Consider the following 12,973-nt stretch of genomic DNA (forward strand, 5'->3'; position numbering starts at 1 on the left):
TATTTTTTGAGACAGGGACTCTCAGTGAGACTAGACTGGCTGGCCAGCAAGCTCCTAGGATCCACTGAGATTTGCTTGTCTCTGCCCACCTCCTTCCTTGGCTAGTACATGGTGCTGAGAACCAAAACTCAGGTCCAAAAGTAGTTACTGTGAAATCTACCCACAGAACCATCTTTTCAGCCGATTTAATTGGTTTAAGTCAGTTGTTTTTTGTTCATTTTACCTTATTAATTAGCATATGTCTAGTTTTCTCCAAAATGTTCTGATCAACCATTTCATCACTTTACTATATCTGGATTTCTTTTATCTAATCCACTTTATCTCTTGTAGATAACAATTTTTTTTGAGACAGTGTCTCATGTAGACCAGACTTCTCTCATACTTGTTATGTAACCAAGAATGACCCTGAACTTCTAATCCTCCTTCCTCTTATCTCCCAAATGCTAGGATTGCAGGAGTGTGACACCACATCTGGCTTACGCAGAAAGGCCATGGATATGCTAGGTACCTCCCTACCAACTGAGCTACATTCCTAGCCCAATCTGTTTTATTTTGAAACATGGTCTTGCTAAGATGTCAGGGTTGCCCTTGAACTCACTCTGTAGCTCAAACAGACTGGGAACATGTGATCTTCTTGCCTCACCCTCCAGAGTAGCTAAGATTACAGTCTTACCACCACCAGGCCTAGCTCATACAGGTCAGCCTTTTCCTGCTGCCTGGAGTCTCTATTTTTATAGACCACCCAAAGTAGGCCAACTCCTTGAATCTCATGCCAAAAATGCCGAGACATCTTCTTCACTATCCATAAAACATCAGGAAGGTTAGAAAAATTAATTCAGTTAAATTTGCTTAATTTGTTTTCTTTTTCTGTGTGATGACTATATAGTAACCTAAAACTCTTAAGCATGGCGTGTTCCGGTATCTATTACCTTCCACAAATTCTTTTACCTTAGATGTAAAGTATATTTATATTTCATTACCAAATGTTTTCAGGAACTACTCTTATGATATATGTGGCAAATTGTTAATTTTTTTTCACATGGCCCTATAACAATAAGGCACAAAATGATTCATCTACATCGTATATCTGAAATACTATAACTAACTTTATTATGGCATATGACCTCATCAAAAATAGTTTAAATTCTTAAATTTAAGATCCTTTAAAAAAATAAATAAACAAAACTCCGATTAAACTATCCATTTGTTTGGCCAAATTTAATTCAGTGGTTTTCAAGAAAATGCAGGTAGAGCTCATCATCTGCACCAACTAAAATATAATAGAAATTATTTAAGGTTTCTTGTTATTATTGTTATAAAGGGAAATTCGTTTAAGATTTGTTTTACGTGTATAAATGTTTTGCTCCCAGGTAGGTCTGTGTACCGTGTGTGTCTCATCACTGAGAAGGATCCTCTGGAACTGGAGTTATGGACAGTTGTGAGTTAACATGTGAGTGCTGGGAATTGAACCTAGGACCTCTGTAAGAACAAGTATTCTTATTCACTGAGTCATCTTTCTAGCCCAGTTGCTTATTTGTTTGGTTAGCTTTTTAGGGTGTAAAAGTGTGAGTGAAAGAGAAAGAATGAGTGAGTGTGAGTATGTATGTCGCAGTGTGCATGAGTGTGTTGTGTATGTGTGTGTGTGCATCTTACTGGGTTGTTCAATAACCATCTTCTAGGTGGAACTGTTAGGGGACATGTGGGGACTTTCTTCCCTTGCAGACTTCATCCAGCAGGTGAGGACATGGAAACACTGGGGCCAATCAAACAATGCTCTTGAATAATGCAAACAGTGATTCTCAACATCTGGTTTTGCAACATATTTCAGTCTTGGAATCCCTGTTGTTCTCCGGACTTTGATGTTTACTGCTCATGCCAGTCCTGTCTAGAAGAAACAGTTCTCTGCTTCTGTGAGTTTTGCAGCCAGTTTTCCTTCTTTCTTCCTGGAAACATCCCAAGTTGTTAAGAAACTTGTTTCCTCAACTCTTCCAGCTCTTCTTTTACTTTCCTTCAGTTTAAGCTTTTAAACATATTTAAAAATTTTTGAAGTTCTTAATAGTCCTACAACCTGGTATTCTGTTCCTTACGCCTCACAGAGAAAGACAGATCTTAGCTGTTGCTCTTTATGATTTTCAAACATCTTAACTCTCCCATTCTTAAATTTCCTTTTCTGTGATAGCTATTTAATCCTTTTCTGAACACAAATCTTTTCTTGATAAAAAGGGACCACTGTCTCTTCACTTCATAATGGTCCATCTACCACAGAAATGAGATTCATTTGACGGCTGTGAAGATCATTAACACATTTAAAACTTTGTGTTCCAAGCTGACTCAAAAGGACATTCACAAAATGCTTCCTCCAGTCCCACCCTTACTTCTCACAGCTCTCACCTTGCCATGTTCTTTGAGAGCTATGTGCAAAGCCGACTAGAATTGATTTGTTGCTTTTTTGTTTAGGATATTAATGTGACTTTTTAGAAGAAATATATTTGGTATCTTCCTGAGTTCTCAGCAGAGAAATCTTTTGGAACTTCCTGAGTGACAGAGGTGAGCAAATACCTTTATAAAAACAAACAAACAACATAAAAACCCTTCTGGCCATACCTGAGCCTATGGAAATAATGTAAATTATGAAGGAAGGAAGCTGACTGCCAAAAAAACTAACCACTGACTAGTGAGCTGGAATTTTCAGTCTCATCCCATACCGACCAGGACAGGAAAGAGGCTAAAAATGAGCTAAATCACCAAAGGTTTAGTTGTCGCATCCATATCATGAAGCCTCCAAAATGCAGACTGGCAACCCCAAGAAGATGCTGGGCAGAGAATCAACCTACTGGGGGCATGGGAGTTTCCCCCACCTCCCTATAGCTTACTTTATGCATTTCGTCTATTTCCTTTACCTCATGAAATCCATAAGAATTGTTTTTAAATCAACTAATAATAGCAAGAAAAATGTTTCACTTGTAAGCCACTCTAGCAGAATGCACAATTTATAGCCGGTCATATGTATAAATCATAAGTCACAACTAAAGACTGAGGCTGGTGACTGAAGTAAGGAATGGCTGTCTATGACGAAGCCCTTAAGCCTGTGGAGCCTGTGCAAATGCTCAGTAGTCTGCGAACTGAGCTCAACTATAGGTGTGCCAACCAATGGCCAGAGAATGAAGAAAAATTACATGTGGAAAACCGATACATTTGCCTAGAGAAGTGAGTATAGAGAAAAAGAGGTGGTTTTTTTTTTTTTTTCTTTTCTTTTTTAAATGCTTTTATCATACATGGCATCTTCCTCATGATACAGTGGTTTATGTATCTGCTTCTCCCACTAGACTGTCGTTTCATTCAGGCTTGCACCCCTCATTCCCTGCTCAGTACCTGCAAACAGTAATTGCCCTAGAAGTATTTTCTTATGCTCAGCTTAAGAGATGAACATGTACTTCACACAGAGTCATGAGATGTGAGGGGCTGATAGACATGTTTGTTAGAGGTTGGTCTGATGCTTGTATTTAGATCTGGTTACTGCCCAGATACACCTATCCTTGTTGTGTAAACCTGCCTAAGACATTCTACCTGATTGGTTGATTTAAAGGCCTAAATCCTGGGCAGGGCAGAATGGGGTAGGTGTGGCTCAGGTTCCCAGGTTTTGGGAACAGGAAATTCATGGGCAAGAGACAAACAGGACAGGAAGAAAGAAGGAAGGAGGATGCCATGATGGGTTAGTGTGGAGAAGAAACCACATGGGCCAGGAGGAAGGACTCCAAGGACAGTGTGGATGGGAAAAAAAACACCAAATATAATAAAGTATTCATAAAATTATGAATGGATAGCCCAGATAAGAAAAGCAGTGAATTAGACAGGAGTTGAAACCTTAACATAAGGAAAATGTAATAATAGCACAAAACAAGTGTTTAGCAGGTGGAAGAAAATGCCTATGATAACTTGTGTAACTAGTAAAAGTGGCTGAATATAAACAACGCCAAGAATGCCACTAGGGAGAGCCTCTCAGGCTCATAGCTAAAATAACAGAGCAAGCTGAAAGACAGAAGGAAGTTCTTCAGTTTAAGACTGGCACAGGCACAAAAATAGAAATGCGTAAATGTATGGAGGCTATGACAAGCAGGCTATGAATCAATACTAGACATATTGATGCGGGTGGTTTACAGCAATTCATACAAGAAGAATTTTTAATCCTGGCTGCAAGTAATTTTTAAAGGGGAATACAATTAAAAACAAACCAGCAGGAACTGTACCTGGGACCTCATGCACACTAGCCAAGCACTCTGCTCTGAGCCACCTCCTCCAGCAGTTTTGAAGACCTTATTTCTAGTTGAGAGAAGGGCACTTGTTTATTCATACCATAGTATGTATCGACTGACAACTACATGCCAGGCATCATTCAATGCCCTAGAAAACAAGAGATAAAGTTCTTACAGGGAAGGAAGGAAAGGAAAGCTAATAGAAGATAGTGTCTTCTATTAGTCAAGGTAAAGGGGCATCAGGGCTGTTTCCAGCTTCTGGCTATTACAAATAAAGCTGCTACAAACATGGTTGAGCAGATGTCCTCACCGAATACTTGAGCATCTTTTGGATATATGCCTAGCAGTGGTATAGCTGGATCTTGAGGAAGTGCTATTCCTAATTGTCTGAGAAAGCGCCAGATTGATTTCCAAAGTGGTACAAGTTTACATTCCCACCAGCAATGGAGGAAGGTTCCGCTTTCTCCACATCCTCTCCAGCATGTGTTGTCACTTGAGTTATTCATCTTAGCCATTCTGATGGGTGTAAGGTGAAATCTCAGGGTCGTTTGATTTGCATTTCCCTGATGACTAAGGACGTTGAACATTTCTTTAAGAGTTTCTCTGCCATTCGATATTCCTCTATTGAGAAGTCTCTGTTTAGCTCTGTACCCCATTTTTTAGTTGGATTACTTGATTTGTTGCTGTTTAACTTCTTGAGTTCTTTATATATACTGGATTCTAATCCTCTCTCAAATATAAGGTTGGTGAAGATCCTTTCCCAATCTGTAGGCAGTCGTTTTATTTTGACGACAGTGTTCTTTGAGGAATGGTTACAAACATTTTGGTACATCTACACAATGGAATATTACTCAGCAATAAAAAACAAGGAAATCATGAAATTTGCAGGTAAATGGTGGGATCTGGAAAAGATCATCCTGAGTGAGGTATCCCAGGAGCAGAAAGACACACAGGGTATATACTCATTCATAAGTGGATATTAGGCATATAATATAGGATAACATACTAAAATCTGTACACCTAAGGAAGCTAATCAGGGAGGAAGACTCTGGTAAGATGATCAATCCTCATTCAGAAAGGCAAAGAAGATGGACATCGGAGGACGGAGAAAACAGGGAACAGGACAGGAGCCTACCAGAGAGGGCCTCTGAAAGTCTCTACCCTGCAGGGTATCAAGGCAGATGCTGAGACTCATAACCAAACTTTGGGCAGAGTGCAGGGAATCTTATGAAAGAAGGGAGAGATATTAAGACCTGGAGGGGACAGGAGCTCCACAAGGACAGCAACAGATCCAAAAAATCTGGACCCAGGATTCTTTTCTGAGACTGATACTCTAGCCAAGGACCACTCATGGAGATGGCCTGAAATCCCTGCACAGAGGTAGCCTATGGCAGTTCAGTATCCAAGTGGGCTCTATAGTAATGGGGACAGGGACTGTCCCTGACAGGAAATGACTGGCCTCTTCTTTGATCACCTCCCCCTGAGGGGGGAGCAGCCTTGCCAGGCCACAGAAGAAGACAATGCAACCACTCCTGATGAGACCTGATAGACTAGGATCAGAGGGAAGAGGAGTAAGTAGGACATCCCTTATCAGTGGACTGGGAGAGGGATAAGGGTAGAGAAAAGGGAGGGTGGGACTGGGAGGAGGGAGGTACGGGGGGGATACAAAGTGAACAAACTATAATTAATAAAAATAAAAAAAGAGGTAAAGCGAGCTGATGACAAAACTAAAAGAAAGAGCATAAGGAGGATGACAGCAGAGCAGGCACAGCCAGGAGAGAAAGATAACCAGGAAATCTCAAAGGGGTAGGTAGCACTTGAGCTGATACTTGATAAAAACAGTCTCTGAAGGAAGAGCACTGAAGGCCAAGGGAACAACACATGTGAAGACCTGACATAGCAGCCCATGTACTGTATCTCAGACTGCATGAGGAAGCCAGTATGACAGGGGTGAATACAGATAACATTTTAACCCAGAAGATAAAAAATAATAAAACCAAACAAAACACTCCTAATATCGAGCATTAGGAAATACGCAACAGAGTGAACACTTGCTTCACCTGCCAGTGAATAGGAAATCGGTGCATTCTTTACAAGCTGGGATGATTTTATGCACACAGACAGACATGCAGACACACATGGGAACACCTATAAATAATTAGAAATTCTGTAAATCTCCATTCACAGGAGAAGGGTTAACTACAGCACATGCTTTGAAAGTACAGTCTAAGAAGCCTGAGGAACCCCAAACTCTGTGCTCCCTAGTGGGCTTCTCTCACACAAGAATCTGGTTTTTCTGTCAATTTCAAGCCTAGCAATAAGTCATAACAAACTGCCTAGAAACACAGACACAAGATCCTGGTGCCTAGCAATACATCACAACACACTGAGTCACGTGAGGTCCTGGTAGTTTCTAGTCAGTCAGATACTAAATATTTGCACAAAAAATATGAAACAATGCTATTCTCTTTTCTATCATTAAATATTTGAAGATTTAAACATTTAATTATTTAACATGTAATGATTTATGATTATATAAACACACATTTAAAATCTGTTTTATTTAGAATATAACACACTAAACATCAATAAAATGTAATTTCTTTGCAATTCCCAGTAACTTTTAACTTTAAGAGTATAAACCAGTTCCTGGGTTAATAAAATTTCTGAAATATGTCAAGTAATAGTGTATCTATACTTCAAAATATGATAGTTACTAAAAGAGAATCATGTGCTAACATAATTAAAAATAAGAAAGCACTTTGAAAAATGCATATGTTGCCCCTTTCATGTAAACATAATTTAATAAATTACATACACATAAACACAAAGACAAAATCATGTATCTATACAAACTCAACTTTTCATTTAAAAAAATGGCACACCATTTTAAAGGCATGCTTTTAACATACAGTTTCCTCTGCTTGACATGCTTTTCCCATATTTCCCACTTGGCAAACAAGTATCACAAATCAAAGCTGAGATTTCTTCCTGGCTATTCTTCTTATCACTCAGTCATACAACAAAACCATGTTGTGTGCACCTATCGTGCACCATAAACTGTCATGCTAAGGAGCTCACCCTCCCTGGCACAGTCGATCAGCACTCTGTCCAAACTGTTTCCACCACACCCACCATGTCTAACCACCCCTTAACATGGTTCTCTTCCCATATGTATCCTGAGATCTGTGAAGGCACTTGTCTCCTGTCCAATTATTCTTCACATATCTGGAAGGCTGGGTTTCGTTCAAAACAAATGAATTTTCCTCTTGTTTATAAGTAGAGCTAAATAGTAACAAGTAACTAGCACTTAAATTTTAGTATTTGTAGCCAAAACACTTGCATACTCACCTCATGGGCCCATAGTTCAGCACTACAAATGCTAATACTATCATCACACAGATAGCTCTTCGCTTTGGACTCGGGACTTTAAGCCTCTGGTTCTAAAGGAAATGAAATAAGACGAAAGTACATGTCAACATTACAAAGAGCAGTAACTAAGAATCTTCCTTTGTACAAATCATATGAATACCTTTTCTCATAAAAAATTAGAAAAAAACCTTAAATTTAAAGAAATAAAACTTTGCAAAAGACTAAGGTCTTTGCATTCTCTCTTCCAACAGAGGAAAGAATTACAAGAGAACAAGAGATGCTTCTGTTGCTTGGCTCCCTGTCTTCTAAGGTGCTATACTCAGCAGCCCACGTGAGCACTGTCACATACTCAGAAAGAACAGAGCAAGGAGCAGCACTCTACGGCATCCACTGGTTCAGCACCACATTGCTGTGGGCTCCACAAACAAAGCAGAAAAGACTAGCATGGTAACAGGAAGCACAGGAACATGATAGGGGTTAAGTGGACAAAGATCTACAACATTTTGTATTATTTCCCTTTTTAAAAGGGAAAACAAAAAGACTTAAAATAAAGTTACCCTATAATGAGGCAACAATGTCCCAATTAGACACTACAAGCCAATAAATAAAAAGCCCAGTACCAGGAAGCAGTTACTTTTGGAGTTGCTGACCACTGAGGTCCCACAGATCCTCAAACATTACAGGCTATTGTCAACTTACTGCTTTCTCTCCAGAATTCTACAGTAAGACCCTGTTGCTGAAGACACCACATAGTTGAGTCATACAACATTTTTGAGAACTCAAGCTGGTGCTGACCTGGAATCTTCCTACCAACTTGCTAGCTTTCATAGTGCTGGACAGAGCAATGCATACCAGTGAAGGAGAGAGGAAGCATCAACTTTACCCTGAGAACCCTGTGAGCTACAACTATCACTGGCCTGGAAAAATAAGTCCACTGGCGCAATAGTGGCACAGATGTCATCAGAGTAATCAAACCCTTTCTGGTTGAATTTTAGTACTGTTCTACAAGAGAAGCCCATACCTGGCACCATTATTGCTCTAAGAACCTGTACACGGGTCATAACCCCTAGAGGAGAACTTACACCTATTATTCTGCTAAAGGACATAGTGTGAAACCATCTCCTAATGACTTCTCCTACCACAGACTGATGAATGCCCCCTTTCAGGCTGGGATGTGGCTCAGTGCTAGAAGGCTTGCTTAACACGCTGGAGGTTCTGGACTCAATTCTCAGCCCCACCGGGGAAAAACATCTTCAGAAAGTCATTGTTACAATTTTGTTCTCACTGTAAATATTTTTGTGTTTATTGAACCCCCATTTTCTACTATTTTATATGATTTTAAAAGTAATTACCAATTTACTTATCAAAAAGAAAATGAGTTTACCCCCCTTAGCCAGCTGAACACTAGCACTCACCTCTGACACCACCTCATCCAGCTGTCGCTTCAGAGAGCCATTCTCCTTCTTCAGCTGCTCGTTCTCCAAGAGGGCAGCCTTCAACCTGGCCTCCAGTCCTAGCATATATTCTTTCTTCTTCTTGCGTGATTGACAGGCAGACTCTCGGTTCTTTATCATGCGCTGCTGTCTCCTCAGCACAGCAATCTAGGAAAAATCACAAATTACACCGATCATCACACTGGTTTTATAACTACATCAAACTATCAAAACCTACTGTTTTTTCAAATTATTTTTAAACAACTTGGGTCAAAATATAGGTTGGTAGTTATTTTAAAATAAGTTTTAAATATACTGCTCAAATTAAGCATGCTCAAATCAAATGAGTTAAAGGGATTTATAAATCCTAACCGCCAGTGCCTTCTGAAGCACACTGTTGAACATCTAACCGGCCCTTTAGAAACTCCCTCAGAAAGTGCTCCAAAGGAGCCACTTGAGATGGCTCACACTGAAAAGCCCAGGGACTCCAGGATGTTACAGTAGGCCTGCTGCAAGTTGAGGTCAATATGACCCTATCTTAAAAGAGGAAAAGATTGATTTCCAAAGTGGTTGTATAAGGTTGCACTCCCACCAGCAAGGGAGGAGTGTTCCCCTTTCTCCACACCCTTGCTAGTGTGTGTTGTCACTTGAGTTTTTGATCTTAGCCATTCTGACAGGCATAAGATGGAATCTCAGAGTTGTTTTGAGGATGTTGAGCTTTTCTTTAAGTGCTTCTCCACCATTCAAGATTCCTCTGTTAAGAATTCTTTAGCTCTGTATCCCATTTTTTAATTGGATTATTTGGTTTGCTGGTGTATAGTTTCTTGAGTTCTTTATATATTCAGGATCTTAGCCCTTTGTCGGATGTAGGATCTTTTCCCAATCTGTAAACTGCCGTTTCGTTCTATTGATAGTGTCCTTTGCTTTACAAAAACTTTTCAATTTCAAGAGGTCCCATTTATTAATTATAGATCTTAGAGCTGTTGTTCAGTTCAAGAATTTGTCTCCTGGAGTTCAAGACATACGTTCTTCTCTAGCAGATTTAGTATATCTGGTTTTATATTGAAGTCTTTGATCCACTTGGACTTGAATTTTGTGCAAGGTGATAAATGTGGATCTATTTGCATTCTTCTACATGTAGACATCCAGTTAGACCAGCATCATTTGTTGAAGATGCTGTCTTTTTTCCATTGTATGGTTTTGGCTCCTTTGTCAAAAATCAGGTGTACATAGATGTGTAGGTTTATTTCTAGGTCTTTGATTCGATTCCATTGATCAACCAGCCTATTTCTATGCCAATACCATGCAGTTTTTATTACTATTGCTCTATAGTATAGTTTGAGGTCAGGTATGGTGATACCTCCAGATGTTCTATTATTGTATAGGATTGTTTTAGCTATTCTTGGTTGTTTTTCCATATGAAGTTTAGAATTGTTCTTTCCAGGTCTGTTTAAATTGTGTTGTGGATTGCATTGAATCTGTAGATTGCCTTTGGCAAGATGGCCATTTTTAGTATGTTAATCCTACTGATCCATGAGCATGGAAGATTTTTTTCCATCTTCTGGTGTCTTCTTCAATTTCTTTCTTCAAGACTTGAAGTTCTTGTCATACAGGTCTTTGACTTCCTTGGTTAGAGTTAACCCAAGATACTTTATGTTATTTGTGGTTATTGTGAAGGGTGTGGTTTCTCTAATTTCTTTCTCAGCCTGTTTGTCATTTGTAGACCTCCCTGCATACTCTAAGCCAGTGGTCGTGAATCCTCTAGCAAATCTCTACCTCCAATTCATAACAGTAGAAAAATTAGTTATGAAGTAGCAATAAAACAATTTTATAGCCGGAGGCCACAACATGTGGAACTATATTAAAAGGTCACAGCATTAGGAAAGTTGAGAACCACTGCAAAACCATTTCAGGATTACCTAAGCTAACATAATGTAAGCAGCTGTTATGCTGAAACAAAGTTCTACGCATTTGCAGTATAGATGGAACTTCCGTTTTCTATTTTCCACCTCAGTATGTTGAATCCATAAATGCAAAACCCATGGAAATGAAGGGCCAAATATATAGACAGCTTTAATCACTATCACTGGACCTATATTTCCCCAATATCAAATACTGTCAATCATCTTTCATGCCCCACAAGAAAAAGCGTTACATGGGCCATCAATAGAGCTCTCTCTTCTTTTCACTCTTTAACTGCAACTCCACATGATCTTACACAGCCATCATCTGCTATAGTCCCAGCTCTCTATATGTCTACAATTGTTTTTGTTATTATTCCCAAGCAACATAAGTGCTTGCATTACAACTACTATCAAAGTAATCCCAAACATATACACACAGGGCAGCGGGCAGAGGTGTGGAGGGAAGGAACAAGACCATGACAAATTGGTTACTCATCAGTTTCAAAACATTCCCAGAACAATGTTTGTTCCACTGAACGTTAATTTTAGTCAGCTTCATTGTTCCTGGGAAAGCCAGTGTCCATAATTAATACTTAATACTAGAGTGCTAAAGTACATGGAATACTGAGCAAACACATAAAAGAGAAGGTTCCCAGATGGAAGAATTTATACTACAAGTTAGGTAAAAGGCAACTTTAAAGGCTAATTAATCTATGGAATTTAGGGAGGCTTACAGATGGTACACCACTTAATAAATCTCAAACAAGGATTAGGCATTTCTATAAACAAAAAAAGCACCTGCACATTATACACAGCATTAAGATTTCAAAGGCTGTCAACTCACATGCTGCAGACAAAAAGAAAAAAAAAAATGAAAACCACCTGTGGCCCAATAGTCTGTTTTTCTCGTAGAAAAAGATCCATTGTAATAGGTCTGAAAAGATTCAGAATTACCAATAAGAACAATAAATAAATGAAATGCTTGGGAGTCAAGCGTACAGAACTGCCGCTCTACATCTCAGCAAGTTGTCTTTAGCTCTGATTACATAATATCAAGTTACAGTTTTTAGACCAAAAAGAGCGTATAAGTAATTTTTAGACTAAGCATATATACACACTGTTTAGTGTTCTTGGAAGGGTTAAATTCTATTGGGTGTACTGACTTTTTCAAATACAGTGTATCAGAATCATCCCCAGGCGGTAAGAATGGCAGCATAATATAATTTCTATTTGTTGAATTACTATCATTTTCAAGATCAAAGCCAGGCATTGTGGTATACACCTGTAATCCAGCACTTGGGAGGCCGAAGCTGGAGAATTACTGTTGAGTTCAGGGCCAGCCTGGTCTACAGAGCAGGTTCCAAGCCAGTCAGGGCTACACAACAAGACTCCAATCTCAAAATCAAAACATAACAAAAATAGTTAATAAATAAAATAAGCCTCATTTGAATCCTCTGTTAGAGAATGGAGAAGCCAAGGCATGAATTGAGGTCAGCTGACTTCAAACCTCTTGAAACTTATTCAGTAGCTCCATCAGGCTTTCATGGACCACAGACCACATAGACAGTCTGGCATCACAACATGGATGATGGGCTGTTTGGCTACTCTAATAATGTGCCATCTAGAAACAGAGACTTATGGACCTGCCTGTGTCTGGAGGCTGGCTCACCGCTGTTAGCTCCATGTACAAACGAAATGGAAAGACTGGCCCACCAGCTCACTGACTCAGTTCCACCCAGGCACGTAAGATGGCTTAACAGACCAAAATGGGCCAACAGCTGGCCCACTCCTGCTTCTGATCATCCTGCCTTCAGAGAGCTCTCCCACCAAGCACCCGCCTTGGAAAAAGAATAAAGAACCACAGAAATACATCCACAGCTGCAAAGGATTCGCCCATCAGTGCCACTGCACTATAAAGCGTGGTGTTTTCCTTATAAACCAAACACATTTATTTGCATCTGAGAGAGACTTATGTAAAAGGAAAATTTTCACAAATGGCTCAGCTCCTTTT

General features: G+C 39.5%; 1 protein-coding gene and 1 long non-coding RNA gene across 2 annotated transcripts in view; one reads left to right on the plus strand and one right to left on the minus strand.

The window, feature by feature from the left end:
• Positions 1–12,973, minus strand: part of Atf6 (activating transcription factor 6) — a 165,636-nt gene that overhangs the window by 110,459 nt on the left and 42,204 nt on the right. Inside the window, exons 8-9 of the mRNA XM_060364651.1 lie at positions 9,041–9,226; positions 7,605–7,696 (exon numbers count right to left, since the gene is read on the minus strand). Of these exons, the coding sequence (XP_060220634.1) occupies positions 7,605–7,696; positions 9,041–9,226 (278 nt within the window). The remainder of the gene's footprint in view (positions 1–7,604; positions 7,697–9,040; positions 9,227–12,973) is intronic.
• On the plus strand, positions 2,413–8,935 carry LOC132646393 (uncharacterized). The gene is made up of 2 exons (XR_009584635.1): positions 2,413–2,547; positions 7,877–8,935. It is a non-coding gene; the product is annotated as an uncharacterized LOC132646393 (long non-coding RNA).

The sequence above is a fragment of the Meriones unguiculatus genome, chromosome 11, assembly GCF_030254825.1.
Source record: "Meriones unguiculatus strain TT.TT164.6M chromosome 11, Bangor_MerUng_6.1, whole genome shotgun sequence".
NCBI lineage: Eukaryota > Metazoa > Chordata > Mammalia > Rodentia > Muridae > Meriones > Meriones unguiculatus.